Source organism: Zonotrichia albicollis, chromosome 21 (assembly GCF_047830755.1).
Source record: "Zonotrichia albicollis isolate bZonAlb1 chromosome 21, bZonAlb1.hap1, whole genome shotgun sequence".
Lineage (NCBI taxonomy): Eukaryota > Metazoa > Chordata > Aves > Passeriformes > Passerellidae > Zonotrichia > Zonotrichia albicollis.
The window spans coordinates 4,494,142-4,512,306 of record NC_133839.1 but is presented as its reverse complement, the minus strand read 5'-3'; the positions used below and the strand labels follow the sequence as shown (position 1 = coordinate 4,512,306).

General features: G+C 46.7%; 1 protein-coding gene across 1 annotated transcript in view; it reads right to left on the bottom strand.

Annotated features, from left to right (window-relative positions):
* Window positions 1–18,165, bottom strand: part of PAPPA (pappalysin 1) — a 180,560-nt gene that overhangs the window by 52,139 nt on the left and 110,256 nt on the right. Inside the window, exons 11-13 of the mRNA XM_005493856.4 lie at window positions 5,436–5,549; window positions 4,901–5,036; window positions 1,150–1,363 (exon numbers count right to left, since the gene is read on the bottom strand). Of these exons, the coding sequence (XP_005493913.2) occupies window positions 1,150–1,363; window positions 4,901–5,036; window positions 5,436–5,549 (464 nt within the window). The remainder of the gene's footprint in view (window positions 1–1,149; window positions 1,364–4,900; window positions 5,037–5,435; window positions 5,550–18,165) is intronic.

The following is an 18,165-nucleotide window of genomic DNA, read 5'->3' as shown; positions in this document are numbered from 1 at the left end:
CCTTCCAGTGGGGCTTTCTTGCCCTTTTTCTGTCCTGCTTCAGCGCTGGGATTTGGCCACACTTCCACCACCAGACTCCTCATCTGAAACTTGATCCTGCTGTCTTTGGGCCTCTGAATTTATACAACCTATTGCACACAATGATCAGACGCTTTGAATCTAGGTCAGAACACACTGACTGGATTGATTTAGCTATAGATATACTCCTTTTTTTTTAAATTTTATTTTCCCTTCCCTCTCCCCCTTCTCACTCTCCCGCCTTTCCTGGAATAAAAGCAGATCCTAAAAACAAGCCAGAGCATTATCAAAAAACCTGACAGCTTGCTTAGGAGGCTGAGCAGAGGTTTGCTGGGATATGCAACTTGTTTTACTATTGCTGCCTCTATGGTATGACAACTGCTCACAACTTTGAATTCACAAAGGAAGAAAAAAAAATATTCTTTCAGGGGTTTTGCTAAATTCTCTCCTTTTCAGTGCCTCGCTGAAAGGATCCATGAAGCTGCTGCACCAGAGGCCATGAAAGGTCACAATCTCTGTGGGATGCTGTAAAGCAGAGACTGAGAGGGGTTGGTGGTGATCTATTGATGTGTCTGTAATAACAACAAGAATAAAACGGTAGCCATAAACCTTTCATCCTGGGGGGTCCCACAGAGCTTTTCAGAATGGGGGCCAGATCCAGAGAGGTGCTGAGGGCCTCACCCAGCCATGAAAGCACAGCAGATGCTGATGGCCAGGGCTGAGCAGCCGGCAGGATCTGGCCCCTCCAGGGCACAGGCATAACTCTGTGTCCCTTCCCCGCAAGGTCCCTGGCACTGGGGCAGCACAGGGGAGTTCAGATTGAGCTGCTTGCTGTGTGAGTGGCCAACACAACACCAGGCTGGGGAATGTGTGCAGAGCGAACTGGCCCCAATTCCAGGCTTGGCATAAAGGAGGGAGGAGAAAGGAAGAGGAAATAATTCACTAACAGCATCCCGTGCGGGTTAAATGTCCCATCCATCCTGATCAATGAGAACACTGCCGTTTTTTTACCCGTGACACAAAGGGGTCAGCAGGGTTCAGCTGCTGTGCCCCTCCTGCCTCCTCCCCAGCCCTGGCCCTCGCTGGGGGTGGTGGGTGTGAGGCAGGGGGAAGCAGGGCTGACACGCTCACCTCTGCTCCGCAGGGCTGTAGGTCTGTCCTTGCTGGCAGCTGCTGATGGTGATGGGGTCGAAGTTGTGGAAGGAACGCAGGGCCACCCCGGAGATGGCCACAAACTGGGAGCTGAAGCTAATGAGGACAGCCTGGGTGTGATAAAAAGGGTGACTGAGGTCATGGATGACGGGGATAATCAGGGGATTGTTCCTGCAGCTCAGGACGTGGACACCTGCCAGAGGAGAGACAAGATCAGAGGAAGGGTCAGGCTTAACACAATTGCTTCCCCAAGCCGTGGGCACTTCAGAGGCATTTCACCCAGAGGAATGGCCCCATAGAGCTGAAAAGTTATGGTAAGCTGCCTGGAGGGGCTTCCCAAATGGCTGCAGAGAGCTTAGCAGAGAAGCAGATCCCTCCAGACAGCTGAAGAAAGGCTGCCATTCTCTGAGCGAGTGCGGAGCCGCTCCTTTAGACCACAGCTACGTTCCCATTGTGCTCGGGTAAATCAGGAGCAACCAGCACGGGGGAAGCAGAGTCACACCATTGTAAAACAGGTCCTGGAGGACACTTGGAGCCTTTATGTGCAGGATCAAACGGCGTCGGCAGGCTGGGGGGCTTTGTGCACCAGCAGCTTGTTTGGAGCTGTGCATGTCATTAGCACTCAGGGTAAAACTTTTTTTTTTTTTTTTTTTTTTTTTTTGTATGAGTTTTCCACTAAATTTGCCCAGATTTTATTTTTTTTCTTCAATAGTTTGGAGCCTTAGGGTATCTTGTTCTTTGCAAGAAAAGGCAGATTTGGTCACGGAGATAGAAATTAGGGTGATGGAGCCACAGAGGATTTTGCAGGTGATGTCACTCGAGGAGAAAAGAATTGTGTTTTGGGGAAATAAAAGCATCTCAAGGTTGAGGTGCACAGAAACACCAGAGAAGTGGCAAGGAGACTCATGAGTCCCTTTTGTCCAGTGGATAAGGCACTCAATGACAGCTGGGAAGAAATTCCCACCTTCAGGTAGAAGCAACCTGAATTCAAATGGGCCAAACCCATCTCAGGGGAAGGCAGAGGACAGACAGCTGTCTGCTGCCCTCAAAATTCATTAATTGAGATTCATGGCCTGCTGGCTGCCTGCAAGGCTCTGCCTCCACAGCTCCATGGCATCACTCCGAGGATCAGCTTGGCTCCAGATCCATTTGCTTCACTGGAGCTCCCCCAGCAATGGCTTTGGCCCAGGCCCCTTGGCTACCCTGATACACTTACAAATTTGAAAATAAAATCAATTCTATTTGCATGTTTAACTGGCTCAGGGATTTCTGTTATTATTTTTTTTTCCCAGTTCGGATTTCTTGACTCAAAAGGGAAAGAATAAAAAGGCTTTCATTTTTCTCCTTAGAAAGTGATTTCCTGTGAATTAAGACATGCTTTTTAAACATCTATCTCCCACCCTCTACTTAAAAAAAAATCTTCCTGTAATAAAAAAAAATAATATAAAAAAAGAAAACCTCTTTTTGTTTTGGTCTTCACCTGACCCTGAAATAACCTCCCTGTCTACTTGCCTCCCAGAAGTCTTTTGATATCAGCTCCTTGTGGAACGGTGCACGTTTCTCACTTACAAACAGGTGCAGTTAATACTCAAAATCCCGGGTTCCCAAATTCCTTGGAAGTTTCTGCCTTCTCTGATGGAAAGCCAAGACCTTATGGTATGAGGCTGTTTATTCACTTCTATTTCATTCCTTGCACTCAGGTGGTGTCCACAACAGAGCAGACCCTCAGAGCTGTACTGCACTTATGGTCACTTCTGATCTGACAGGAAAACAGTGGCTGGACAATTGAAGGTTTCTTAATTGCCTTGAAATACCCACAAAGATGGTACAGGTGCCCATGGGGGCAGTCAGAGCTGTCTCAGGGTACCCCCCTTTGTTTCTGTGGCTCTGAACCCATCTATTCTGAACCCTGGTGTCTCTGATGGCTCTGAACCAACAGCACTGAGCTGTTTGGCATCCCACCCTCTCTATCTCCTACCAGCACTTAGGAGAAGCTTCACATTATTTTCTGTGAATCCGTTTGCTCTGATCAAGGCAGGAAACTGCATGTCTGGATAGGCTATTCCTTGCTCATGGCAATGTCTTCAGCACACTGGGGACTGATTGAGATTTAAATTATTGCTGTTTCCTTTTGGATGTACTTTCAGTTTGCCACGAGCTCCTGCTTAAGGCTCATTGAGTGTCTCAGTCAGTCCTGCCCCCAGTGCATGCCAACATTTGCATCTCAGCCGCAGCTTCCAGCTTGCCATGGTGACAATTCAAACACATGAAACACAATATCCAGGAAAAGGACCTCATGTCCCTGTCAGAAGTCAGACAGAACAGCAATGGGGGGCTCTGCCTGAGGGAGAGATGCTGGGTAGCCCACCTACATCTCTCCTCTGCTCCAGGCAGCCTCTTCTGAAAGGTCAAAGGGGCTTTTCCATGATGAAAGCAGCATTTCAGCTGGGAGGACATCCAGACATCAGGCTGAGCTATGCCAAACTCATGTTGCAACTTCATTGAGGATTTCAAAACCTAACCCTCAGTTTCCTCTTTGCTCCTCTTTCTTGTTCTCTTTCTCTCCCAGCCTGCCTGTCTGTCCCTATAAAATGTCACATTAAGTACTGCTGGCATGCTCGTGTCTCCATCATTTATTTCTCAGAGGGATAGAGCTATGTGCCACTGTTTTGCAAAAGGAGGGTAAGATTAATCCAAGGGCTCTGGCAAACTGGGAGCCATCCTGACTCAACCTGCACAACTTGCTGCAAATTTCAGTTTGTTCTTGGACAATAGATACCACACGTATTTCCTTTGTTCTCCTCCACACCCCACAAAATTCTGCATTATCCTGGATGCTCATCCAACACCTGTCACTCTGTGCCCCTTCTTCTCATCACTGGTGGGAAGCTCATTTGAGTTTCAGCTTGTTAAAACCGAAATGCTATGATAAAACAGAAAGCTGGGGGATGGGAGCTTTGTTTCCTTAAAAACTGCTCTCAAGGTGACCTGGCCAGCTTTCTCCTCATAAAAAAAAAAAAAAAAAGGCAGAGAACATCTGGAAAGGGATTATGCAAGTCCTACCCTGACACAGAGTTGGGATCTAGGGAGAGCTCCTGGGTTCTGGAGCTTAAATGCAACCTGGATCAATTCACCAGGCACAATGTCCCCAGTTTAGGGCCCTGTGCCAAGGGCAGAGACAAAACCTGTCCATGCCAGCGCTTCAGAGCTGGCAGGTCCTGCCTCTGTCAGGCACATCTGCTGGAGGCCACACCAGGAGCCTGGCAGGGCTGGACCTTCACCACCTGAAACACTTCACCTGGGTGAAGTATTGGCCATTCAATGGCTCTGGAGACCTCCCTGCAGGCAGGACTGGAGATCACCCAGCACTCCCTGTGAAACAGAAGCTTTTGGAGCAGGTCCCTCACTCCCTGCTCCCAGGGGTTCACCTGCAGCACCACCAGTGTTTGTCCAGGGCAGTGCTGGTGTGAAGCATTGATAGTGCTGATTTTAGTGACCGAAGAGAGCTAATCACCTCTGAACAGATAGCGAACAGCTATGGAGTAATGTCTGTATAAAATAACACATCATTTTCAACAAACTCCAGTGAGACTCAGTGCTTGGAGCATTAAGCAAGCACCTTTTTTGTCTAATTCTGAAAAAAAAAAAACTGAGCAGGAGTACTGGTGAATGGGAGCTTCACCAGATGAAGCAAGCAGGAAAGAGGGAGTTTAATACAACAGAGTCTTACCAAGGTCGTGGCTTTGCTCTTTGGTGTCAAACAGCTGCACACCAATGGTCTCCTGCTTCTGGTCCAGGTAGTAGGTGCCATCTGTGACCAAGTGAACAAGGACTGCTGCAGCCACCATAGGCTGGGAAAAATAAGCCTGGGAAAACACAAACCCCACAAAGCCTGAGGTGGAGAACTGTGGTGGGCTTTTAAAAATCCCCAGGAGCCAGTCCAGGACTTTTAAAAGAAGAAATCCCATCCCAGGTCACACAGAAATCTCTTCCAATCTCTCCTACACAAACTAGATAAACTCAAGTCAAACAGCCCTGAAGCTGACCCCTCTCAGAAATTCAATAGCCTTGTCACACACGAGGGGACTTCACTACTGACTCTCTAGGCAGTGCTCAAAAACATTGTTTTGCTCTTTTGCTCTAAACACACTTCAGAAAGGAGCAGCTTGGCCCTGGGAAAGCTGGCCCATGATATTTTGCCTGCTGGAGAATTTTTATAGAGGCAATCAAAGAGGAAACTTCTGAGTGGTGTATGCACTTCCTACCTTGAGCCAGAAGATGGTCTGTGTCATGTGGGAGTACTGGAAGTTGGCTGTGCAGGGATACCAGGCATACTGGGACACACCATCGTTCAAGTCGATCACCTTGGTACGGCACATCTGCAGCAGGAAAAAGAGAAACACCAAAACTGACCTAGAGGACAGCAAGGAAGGGTTCTGACTGCTTGAAGTGGGGAAACAAAGCCCAGGTGCACTCCTAGGATAAAGCAATGCACAATAACTGTGATTCTAAATCTTATGAGATTATTCAAAATTAAGTTTCCAGGTCTTCCACCCCAGTAAGAAAAACTGAAACGTGAACAGGAGCTAAAGACTCACAGCAGCAGGATGGCAGCCAACAACTTCCTCTGAACTTGGTACCAGGTCTTTGACAGCATTTAGAACAACTCTGCTCCCACCCAAATGGACCAGGACTCTTCCCACTGGAGTTCAGGTGAGGATCCCTTCTGAGCACCCCAGCTCCAAGCACAGACACTGTGGAGCTGCCTCCACTATGGTTCAGCACTGCCTTATTTAAACCTGATATTACTGTAACCCCAGAGCAGCCACACATGGCCCTGTAAACTTGGAACCAGGTGTAGCCAGGAAAGCCCTGCCTCTAGAACCCAACTTAAGCAAATTGATTTCCTCTTTCCCCAGTCAGTTCTGCAAGTGGAATCACCTTCTTCCTTCCTACACCTGCAGCCTTTCCGTGGCAGGCAGCAGTGAGATTGGAAGCAAACTGCTCTTTTCAATGAAGTACATGATTCCCAAGTCCTGTTATGGATGAAAAGCTAAAGAAAAAAAAAAGCCAGAATCTAAACACCAGAGAAGCTCACAGTGCCACCAGTATGTCAGATGTGAAAATGAAGTTGCAAGAAATGGTCAGAATTACCCTGAAAGTACACTGCTCAGTGAAGCTGCTTTAAAAATGAAGCATGAATGACCATAGTCTTCACCTCCACAGCAAGCAGAAAAAAAGGGAATGTCCATCATGGAAAAGGTTACTACTGCATTAGAAGGATACTAACAGCTGAGGCTCCTGGAGCATCTGAAAGGTACCTGTTGGATTCACAGCCCTTTGGTGAACTCTCTGACTGTCATTACCATAGGAATAGATGGAATTCCTTGTGCTGATGCGCTGTCAGTAAAGCTGTTCCCATCAGCAATTTAATTATTAAATCAAAACGAGAACCCCGAAGTGAAAAAAGAAAGTTAGCAGCCATCCAAAATTCTATGCCCACTCAATAATTCTGCATAGAAATGCCCTCTTGGTCCCAGCAGGCAAAGTCTGGGCACTGCAAAGAGAGCCTGAGATGCCTGGAAATGAGAAACCAGATTGGCTAAAAGTGAGGTAATCCCCTTTAAAATCTGAGTCCTTCAAGATCCAGCACAGAGGAATCTTACAGGCAAAACATAAATCAGCTTTAATGGGCTGGAAGAAGATTTTTAGTTTATTTATTTTTTGAAACAACTGGGACCAAGCTTCATTGAGGCTAGCCAGTGGATAGTGTTACATTTTACAGCAGAGCAAGGCTTTACATAAACTATCTTTGGCATTTGAAATCCAGGCCAGCAATTCGACATGTACCGTTTCGCAACTCTCCCTCCTTGCGTTTTCAGCAGCCTGTCTCGTGTTGGGAGCATGGTTTTTATTTTAATACCTCTTCAGCCAGGGAATTTATCTTACCCACATCTGCAGTATACATGGTCAGAGGGCTCTTTGACATGAACAAAGGTCTCATTACTTTTATATGATTTTGTTCTTATTCTTACTTCTTCTCCTGCTCTGTTGGTCCAAAAAGGTGGCTGAAAGAAACACAAGCCCTGACTTTTGGTGGTGCTTTTAAAGTGCCACTTAATGAATGAGTGAAAACTTGCATTAAGAAATCACCCAGACCTTCCCCAAAAGTTTGATTCTAACCCAAAATAAACCCCTGCTGAGGTGGGCTGGAAATCTCTGATAACTTTTAAATGCCTTGTTTGATTTGTGTGCGTGTGTGAACCCTAGCACTTTCTGCTTCTGCTGGAGAATATTAGCAAAAATCTGAGCATTGCATAAAGAGCCTGTGTTCAGGCCACGTGGGCTGTCAGGCTGGCCTGGTTTGAGCAGGTTAGATAATCTTCCCCTGCTGAGGCTGATCCATTGCTACCCAGACAAGTGCTTCAAAGTGGTCCTGGGGTAAAAGGCTCCTTTGGAACAGCCTAATTGAGAATGTGGGAAAAGTCTGAGAGAGATGAATGGCTACAAGAGCCTTCTCCACTTGCTACTGGCCAGTAAACTTAGCTAATGACAAAAAAAATTCTTTAGGTTTCTCTGGAAACAATTGGGTTGGATAAACAGCTCCTGTCACTTACAGACTCCACCATCTCACCAGGCTCCAACACACGTGGTAAATCCATCCCTGTTTCAATTCTGCCAAGCCACTGAGTGCCATATCACATCTGCCAAGCCTGAGAATCATCTGCTGGAAGAGTCTCTCACACCTCTGCTTTTAAGTCATCCCTAGACTGTGGCAGCAGCCCAAAGAGCCCTATTAATGAATTAGGCTAATGGTTGGACTCAATGATCTTAAGAGATCTTTTCTAAATGTGATTACCTCAGTACCAACACTTCTAGAACTACAAGTTCCAATGGCCTAGAAGACAGAATATCATCTCTCATCAATGCTATTCCTAGGAATTCACACTTATGAGAAACAGACTATACCCTAACATCCTCCAGTTTGCTCCAGTGATGCAAAGCAGCAGCTAAAGCACCTGACAGCTGCAGAGGGAAGAACACATCGATAGCCTTCTCATTTCAGGGTGTTACCAAACACTGAAGTATTTGCTTTGAAGAGTGACAGCATCGCACAGCGCTCCAAACTCCACTCACTGGGGCTTATCCAGATCCTCAGCCCCACACAGCAAGTGGGATATCCACAGGAGCTTAGTGTGTGCTCCAAAGTATGCGGCCACTATTTGTGTCTAGTTACTGGAAGCCCATGTCATCCCCCTCCCGAGGAAGCTGCTTTCAATTAGAAGAGCTGATGTCTGTTCCTCTCGGAGGTTCAGATCCAGCTCAGTCTCCCACCCACACATTCTGTACACAAACATCAGCAGACAGAACGATCAAGGCCAGGGAGCACTGTGGGATCTTCCCACAAGAGGGAATGCCTGGAGGATTCCCTTTGACTGATTTATACAACCTCTTGTCAATCAAAGGCACAACATGTTCTTCAAACCGCCTCTCCTGTTTTCCTTCCCTTACTCAGGGGGACCGAGGAATGTGTCAGCAGAAAGGGAAAAGTGATATATTGGGAGCACTTAGCTTTTTGCCACATCAAAAACACATTTACTATTGCAATCAACTCCATTTCCTTCAAAGTAATATGGGAAAATTTGCTGAAGAGCAAATTTTGGAAGGCGCCCTCGTGAATGATTCCCAGCCATCCCGTGACTGCAGGCAATGTGAATTTGTGTTGATGGGTTCCTGTTGCAGCTGAGCTACATGTTAAGGATCACAAATCCCCTGGACTGGGCACTGGAATAAATCCCAGCCCAACTGTGGCAGTGCATGGCCCCAGTACAACCTTCTGGGCAGCATTTGGCTTCTCCAGGCCTGGGCTCCCTGTCTGGAAGATGAGGATGATGTTCCCCCACACCACATAGGTGTGCTGAGGATGAAAGCTATGAGCTAGGAGCCACACAAAGATGCTCAGATATCACTGAGAGCACACACAGGTGTGAGGGTACAGCTCCCCACAGGAATGGGCTAAACACAGATCCCATCCCACTCTGACCTTCCCACTGAGCAAGCACAGTCAGACACCACAGGCTTTGCACACACTGCTGGTTCCCAGCACTGCAACATCAAAATAATTCTAATTGCAGACAGAAAAGCTGCTATTTAAGCTCAGATGCTGCCCTGCTCAGCCCTGGCACCGTGGCTGGAGCGGACGTGCCTGTCTGCATGCCCAGGGGCGGCTGGAAGCAGAGCAAACCTCCAGAGCACAGATCTGTCTGCTCCCAAAACCCCATCTGCTGAACCATGGCAGGGCCTCCTCCAGACCGTGTCCTCGAGCTCTGTCTGGCTGCGAGGGGCATCGTGGGCACTTGGTCAGGCAGTGGAAAGCATCCTTCTGCTGGAGAGGAGGGTGCAAGGGGAGATTGGGCTCCAAAAGCTTCCTCTCCCCACTCCTTCATACCAGGGACTGTGCTGCTGACACTTCTGCACCCAGACACACAACCCAGAGTGTTTCTGGGATGAAATGGGCTATACCCTGTACTGCAACCATGGAGCAGGCAGGAACAAGATCTCTTGGTAAAACCCACAGTACCAGCTATTTATTGAGCACAAAACATCCTCATTGAGGCTGAAGAAATGCACAGAAAAACCCACAGACTGATACAAAACCAATGGAGGCACAAACAGAACTTATTCTCTTGTTTGAAGAACCAGCTAAAGAGCAGATTTCAGCTGTAATACTGAGATCTAAAGTATTCTACAGTAATCTACAATATTTATCTGTTTGCTCTGCAGAATGTTATTTGTATTTAACTCAACACACACCAGAGGACCCCAACCATGACATAAGCAGCATTTTAACACATCCCTTACAGTTGAAAACTTTCTCTCTCCCTTGCCAGACAGGGGTGCTGGCAGTCACCCAGCCCTTTTATTCTTAAATATGTTATTGTTCTTGCTGAGCTAAGGTTAATCTCACCCAAGGATGAGAAGCCATGGTGCAGTTGCTAAATATCAGAAAGGTTCCTGCTTGTTTATTGCCCAATATTGTAAGGCAGCTTGACTGCCACATGGACACCACCCAGTTTGCCGACTGCAGCACAGACCTCCAATCTGTTCTCAAAGCTGTTGCGCTGCTTTTCTCATTTAGGCTGGGAATTGGGTTGGAATTAGGGAAAAATGAAGTTGCCCACAAGTGAGCACCGAACCATTAAAAGGCCTGCAACAAACACCTCAAACCCCAGCCAATTTTTCTGACCATTCCAAACCTCAGGAGCCCACGGAGCTCAAATGGAAATTGTACACACAGCAGCACAAGGAATTTTGCTCTGGGTTTTCTCCTAGATTCTGGTCAGAAGTGCTTTCAGACAAGTGTCATTATCAGACGTCTTTGTCAGTGGACTTATTTCATCAGAAATCTGAGTCTAAAGTTGCCTGCCCAACTATGAATGTCAGCCTTGGGTCATTCTAGGTTGGCCTCTAAAACTTGAGGAAAACATTCAAAGCTACTTTTCCCAAACTGGTACACATATTTATTTTTTGTGCACTACCAATGGGTTTCTGTTGTAGAAAATAAAATAAAAAACTAAAACCAAATCTGAGATTCAGCAGCAGAGAGTTCTAAACATAAAATGAGGGAAGAAACCTGAGTCTGTCTCTTTCAACAACCACCTTACCTTACAGTCTACTGCTACTTCCACAGCAGCAAATTCCCCTCACATCTGATGCTCATCAACTGCATCTTCTCCCCCAAAATTCTCCTTGTCCTCTGTGTCAGATAACACAGTTTTTCTGTGTTATCAGATAACACAGTTTTTCATATTCTTTGTCTACTTTCACTAGTTTTCATTGGGGTCCCTAAAGGTCTGGTGGCAAAAGATGAAAAACTGCAGCGTGTCCTGCCCCAGGACAAAGGCCTGGGGGCAGGTGATCCATAGCAAAGCTTTATCAACTGGAAGCTGATGAAACTCCTGGGGTAGCACACTGATGCTATATTACTCCCAGATTTAGTTGGCTCAGAAGCCAGAGGAAACCTCATCTGTCAATTTTCCCTGTGTAATGAAGAACAGGATTTGGCTGTGGGATTGGGAAGCAGCTTACATCTCCTGCAGGATGAAATAAAGCCCTGCTGCCCGTCCCTGTGTCCAGTCTCAGCACAGCCACGTCCACTTTGAACCCAGAGCAGCTGATGTGTCTGGACCTCACAGCCTCAGTATCCCATTAGCATGATATTAGAGCTTCCTCAGCACAGAGCCACGATTTTCAGCTGAAGATTTGGCTGGATTTTTCAGTAATTGGAAAGTGACCTTTCTGTGAAAACACCACGGACAGGGCACCAATAGTTTGCCTGCAATGTGACATGATGATAAATTCCTCTACTTTACAACAATAGTGTTCATCTCCAAAGGGAAATTTCCTTAGAGTTTTGGATGTAACACAGGGCTGTGATTCAGAAATGAGTGGGAGATGCAAGGGCTATTTCATTTTGTCATATAACTTGGTTTAGTTTGAGGCAAGCGAAAAGGAGCTACAGGGATTTCCATTAGATGATGGCCCAGATTGCATGTGTATTCAAGGTGTGTTATTAACTTTAGCTTTCTCAAAAATGCAGTTATTTCACTTCCAAAGAGCTCGTATGAACAATATATTTCCATTTTTAAATCGTGCAGACCTGCATTCTTTGAGCTTCCCTTTGAATTTCTGTTATCTCAAGATTCAAAGCAAACTTCATTTAAAAACTAGTGAGTTCAAATCAAAATCACATCAAACCATAAACTTCACATGGCATACCTGAAAAAACTGTAAATCTGTTCTGACTGGCCCTATCCCAAACATGGGCTTTGACAGCCAGCCAGGTGTAATCAAATATCTAGGATGCTTGCTGGATTCATGGAAAAAAAACAATATGGAGTTTTGATTTTCCAACAAAACCCTAACCAGATGATTTTTTGCATGGTTCAAAGGATCACCACGAGGACACTGGTTAAGCCAAGGCCAGAAACTACAGAAAAATAGATCAAGGAAAACAAGAAATAATTGCACTAATGGGATTTAAAAATCAACTCATCTTTCATGGCAGCTCACAAGCAAACCCCAGCATCTGGAGCTCCTGGGTGCAATTTGCACATGCCCCTGCTTCTCTTGCCATTCACAGATGCAAACTGAAGGGATGCAGAATCAAGAAGTAGATCTGAGTGCACAACACAGCCTCCTGTGCAGCACATGAAAGTGCAATCCAGCAATCTGACATGGACTCCTGTTTATTCCGGTCAGTCCTCCGCTATTTCTTCAGCTTGGTAGCAGGACATAAAGATGCTGCTCTCAAAAACCAGCATCTTCCATGCCAGCACTGCTGGGATCCCACCTCAGGATCAAGCAGCAGCACACCCAAACAAGAACTTGTACCTTCAGTTCTGCAAGTATCAGCCTCATTAAAACTAAAAGACATTTTCAAGCTGCAGCACGAGCTCCTGTCTACAACTTCCACATTACTGCTCACAGAAGTGTGAAGGCATTATAGACTGATAAGTGCTTTAGCAGACTGTATATCCATCCACTGGAGAGCAAGGTTAAACAAATACAGGAGCCAGAACATTATTGTTGGCTGAGCGCTCGGGTTCCCGAGCTGCCCGTCTCTGCCTCCGGCGGGCCAGGTCCACTGCAGCACAGCTTCGAGGAGCTGCAGGCCAAGGCTGGCCGTGGGGTGCTGCAGCAAAGCAAAACAATCCCATCCCATCAGCTTTCATCACCGAGGAGCGGAGAAAAAGGGAATTTTTTTGGATTTGTTTTTCCTTCGGCTGGAGCATTTCACTCAGGAGCAGCTGGCACCAGAAAATCAAGCTGTCAAGGACAGAATGTGTGCCACACTTTAGGAGGATCTTAAATATATTTTTGTTATTATATTCATAGCTCTGGCTCACTGAATTCATTGTACTTTTTCAGCTCCTGTAAGGCAAAGAGGGGTTGGTATAATCCATTGGTAACATCCCCTCCTTCTTTCCCAGAGTTGGTGCCATACATTTGTTTGGATGAAGCAGCTGGCACCAGAAAATCAAACTGTCAGGGGCAGAATGTGTGCCACACTTTAGGGGGATCTTAAATATGTTTTTGTTATTATATTCATAGTTCTGGCTCACTAGATTCATTGTACTTTTGCAGCTCCTGTAAGGCCAACAGAGATTGGCACAATCCATTGGTAACATCCCCTCTTTCTTTCCCAGAGCTGGTGCCATACATTTGTTTGGATGAAGAAAACACAAAAGCAGAGAAAAAATTCTCTACCTAGAGAAAGTTTTCTCTAGGTAGAGAAAACACAAAAGCAACAACAACAAATCCCTTAAGGGCTTGAGTTCTCCATCAGTTAACATGCTGGCTGAGGTGGACAGAGATGCTTAGAAGCGCATGGACAATGACACTAATAAAAAGAGAGATACATGAGAAAGAAATTAAGCCACAAATTTTTCAGCTCCCAAGTAGGAAAAAAACCCCCACTGCTTTTGTTTCCAGTATAGTAGGAGCAAGCCCTAAATATTGCCATCTCTGCACCAGCCTGAGTGCTCAGGGGGCACAGGAGCCACTTCCCAGAGATGTGAGCCAAGGCAGGTGCCACCCTGAGCCCTGCAGAGCCCTCCCTGAGCCTCGCCTGTGCCTGAGGCAAACAGCCCTGCAGTGGTTAATGTCAGCCCCGACCACATGATCACACTCAGAAAAGGTCAAAAGAGTGATTTTTCATTTAAAAACATCTGTGTGTTTAAAGAACAAAACTTTCTCATGTGCAGAAAACCAGGGGTTTCCAGTGCTTTTATTTCCAGAGTTAAAGCCATGCTTCTCAGCTTTGTTTAGGGTTATGGCCCATGTAAACAGGCTGTGCAAACCACACACTGCACTCAGCACACAGCGTTTCCACAGGCAGGGATAATTGGGGGTGCAAATCTAGCAAATCTCCCGGTCCCTGGCTCCTTTTCCCTCTCCAGGCTGCTCAGCTTTCCCCACTGTGCTCCCAGGGAGCCAGCCAGACACCCTGTTGTTGTCCTTCCCTATATGAAGACATACACATGCCTCTAATCCTGAGGGTGTAAGCCTGCTCTGGGCTGTCAACAGGCCTTAATTGGATACATCCAGGGAGATGATGCATTGGGAAGAGGCCCTGGATTTAATAGGAAAAGGGAGGCTGCAGAGAGGCACCAGGGGAATGTGGAGGGGAGCTCAGAGGAGCTGCCCTGTGCTCCAGGGAGCAGTCACACCTCAGCTGGCAAAACCTTTCAGTTCCCACCCAGCTATCAGCCCTACATCAGTGGGTATTAATCGAGATTTAAACCCTCTGGCTTGTTTTTCAGTACCTGAAGACATGGCTTGCAGTATGCAAATCACAAAGCTCCCCCTTGCTTCACTGGGCTTTTCCCACTGAAACTGCACAGTAATGAAACCACCATGCTGCAAACAAACTCCTCTGAATGAGCTGGACCATCCAGGCAGTTCCACAGAGCAGCTGCTGCCTCCAATCCATGCACATCTCCACTTTAAAAAAGCTTATCTGGGGAAGCCTGTCACTCCTCTCTCACCTTGGAGCAACCCTGGTTGCTCTGATAAACCCCAAACTCCAACAAATTAAGCCAAAATACTTGGAGCATTTAGTCCTTGATGCCCCAGAGGAGCTCCCAGCTGCTCCCAGAAGGAGTTTCTGGAGAAATTAAAATGTTGTGTGAAAGAGGAACTCAGAATTTTCCACCTCAGTGTCTTCCAGGAGCAGGCTCTGAGAAGATGGACTGGCAGCAGAGGGGATGGAGCTGCCAAGGCTCAGCCTTTCTCACCAGGAACAACCTCTGGGAAACAGGTAAATTTCCACAGAGTGAGGCTTTCCCTCTCCAGCTGCTCCAGCTCACTGTGAATGCACACACAGTGACAGAACAGCTCTGCTGGAAGGCCAAATGATTCAAAGGGATTTGGATGGAGAAAGGTGTGAGGAAGGTCTCTACCCTGTGCTTCACCTTCCCCTCTCTGAAGAGTGACTTGTCTCCTCTAAGTGTGATAATGCAAGGGTTAATTACCAAAAAATTGGAAAACTGACATTCACTGCCAGCAGTGCTAAGTGTAGGGTTTTTGGCCCAGCTACCAAAATGGCTGAGCAGAACTTGATGTTCTCCTGAGCTGAGGGCTTTCACAGAGAGGAGGTCCATGTGGGGACAGATAATAGCACTGATCCTGCAAATAACCATTTCCTGGCACATGTGAGAGCTTGGAGCCAGACCCTGAGACGACAGTGGAAACCCAGTCCCCAGGAGACTCCTGCTGATAGCACAGGGGGAGCTGGGCCACTTACCAGATGTGAATTTGAATTACCAGGGTGAATCATGTCTTCTTATCAGATTCCCCACTGAAATGACCTCAGAGGAAAGAGTAGTCCTCCAGCTTTGCAGGCAGCACTTCCAAAAGTGAGCACAGATGTGGGGTTCCTCCAGAGTTACAGCTGCAACTGAGGCAGCACAGCTCAGGAGAGACTTGGAGCAGCTCAACAGGACATCCAAATGGTCCCCATTTTGCTGGTTTTTTCACCTAATTTATTATTATTATTATTATTATTATTATTATTATTATTATTATTATTATTATTATTATTATTACTACTGATTCTTATTTTCAGGTGGGGACAGAGGGATTGACTCAAGACACTTTCAGGACAAACACCATCCTCTAAAACCATGCCTTTTAGAGACATCATAAGATGAACGCCCTGAAATTCATTGGCATTCAAAATACGAGGTGTCTTATGACAATGTGGGCTAAAATGCCCACGGTACTCCAAACAAGTGGTGCAGACAATCCTTCATTTAAAAGAAAAAAAGAAATTCTTTGCTCCTGGCATGAGAAAGTTTACTTTCAGCTTAAAGAAATGACCGTGTGGTTTCGGAGATGGCATTCCGTTCTGCTGGAGAGCAGCACCCTGCCTGCCTGTACATCCGTGGTTTTGTAGCTACATTACAACCCTGGAGAGCTCTGTTTACATATTTGACATGTTTCCTTGTGCAGAACATGAAACCAAATTACAGTGTAAAAGCCATTATGGCTTTGCTCTTGCACCCTTTTCCATCCCATTGCTGGGTTTAGATATATCTGGGCTTTTTTAACTGAGCTGGGTCTCCTGGCACTGCTTCAGGCAGGTTTATTTGCTGCTGCACAGGGAAATCAAGGAAAAGCTGGTGAAGCCACATGCCAGGGAGCAGGGAGAAGATGGGGGGCGGGATGAGAAATGCCGAGAACCCTTCATGCATGAACAAAGCAGACGTGTCGGTGCATTTATGCAAAAATCATTCTGCTCTGAATGGAGAGGGACCCAAGACAAACAACCCGGATGGGATGCAGGGGAGCTATCCCACGCTCACGGCTGGACATGCTCTGCATCCCAAGGCTTGTGAGCAGCAGCAGCAGGCGGGGAGAGTGGCAGGTTGAGGGGCAAGGGCCGAGGAGGGGGGGTCTCCTTTCAGAGCAGTGCATGTTAATGAGCAGAGCCTCTGTCGGGGGGTCCGGCTGCCCGGCTCGCCGATGCCAGGGGGGTCCAAGCTGTTCTCTATTGATGCCTCTAATCTGGGTGGGTGGCTGGGTGTACAGCAGATATGATCATAAAATGGTAATTTACTTCCTAAAGGAGCACATAATCCCCATTGCTGCCCAGGACAATATTCCTTTCTTGCCTTTCTTCTTGCTTCTAGAAACAACAAATGGCATGGAATTCTGCTCTCGTTTCATTAGTGGTAAATCTCCCTTGGTTCTAGGAAGATGGGACCAATTTCCGGCACCTGAGGATTTTTGGTTTGACCTTCATCTCTGAAAAAGTCAGATTGAACCTCTCTTAGAGTACGGTTGGCTGCTTTGCTCTCTGCATCATTCTTTGTTTCTTTTATCTATTTTCTCTACAGTACACAAAGGGAACACAGTGTACCAGCCCCTGGTACTCACTGTTCTGTTTCCCTTAGATGACTTGCATATGTGCTCTTGAAAAATTATTCTAAAAACCAAGGGGGGGGAAGGGAGTGGAAAGAAAAAAAAAAATATATCCCTTGAGTGTTTGTCAAAATTGCTTGGAATCTCCTCTGACATCTTATTGTGTTCTCTCCATCCTCCCCTTACACAAATCAGCCAGAGGCTACAACATCAGCCATGGGGTCTGAGCTTCACTCCAGCCAGGAGCAGAAAAGCCCTGGAAGCCACTGGGGTGGAGGGGATCCCTGTCTGTCCTGGCTGGGAGCAGGCAGCCAGGTGAGGGGCAGCATCCTCCAACCAGCTCCGAAGTGACTTTCAGGATAATGCTCTTCCTCAGCCAACTCTCTGAAAATGAGCCTTTCCCAAGCCAGCCTACCTAGAAATCCCATTTCTCATTTCATTTAGCTCCCCAGAATGCTGAGATCATTCCTGAGTCATGGCACTGATGGCATATGACACATCCTTGTAGCATCCCTCACCTCCGGCATGGACCACCTCCTCCAGTGAGGCAGAGCAGCAAAGCAAACGTGCAAATAAGGAGCAGTGGAGTTCCTTGGCAGAAAATTTGCAGAATCCAGCTTTCCCAGCAAGTCAGGTGGGAAGCAATGATTCCAGCCATTAAAGCAAGGAGATGGTGAGACAGTTTTCCAGTCCTTTTGAACAGCCAAACTGTGCTAGGATCAAGACTGATTAATTCCCAAACAGGATGATGTGAGGGGGCTGACAGAGCTAGAATGCAGATTTAATGACCTCAAACCCCTCCAGGTCTCTGCTCCTAGGCAGAAACTCTCAGCAAGCCCTGAGAGTTTTCTTTTTATCCAAGATAGGAACACTTCCCTTTCAAGACATCCTGAACTTCCTAGTCCTTGGGAGGTTTAGGCTCAGTAATGCCCAGTGCCTGCAATGTCTCTGAAGGATTTTGAGGTCTAATCCTCAAACAGTAGCTTTACCTTTCCATGCTCCCATTTCCACCTCTATTAAACAGAACAGAAACCAAGCAATGTGGCTGTGATAAGGCTTAATTAATCA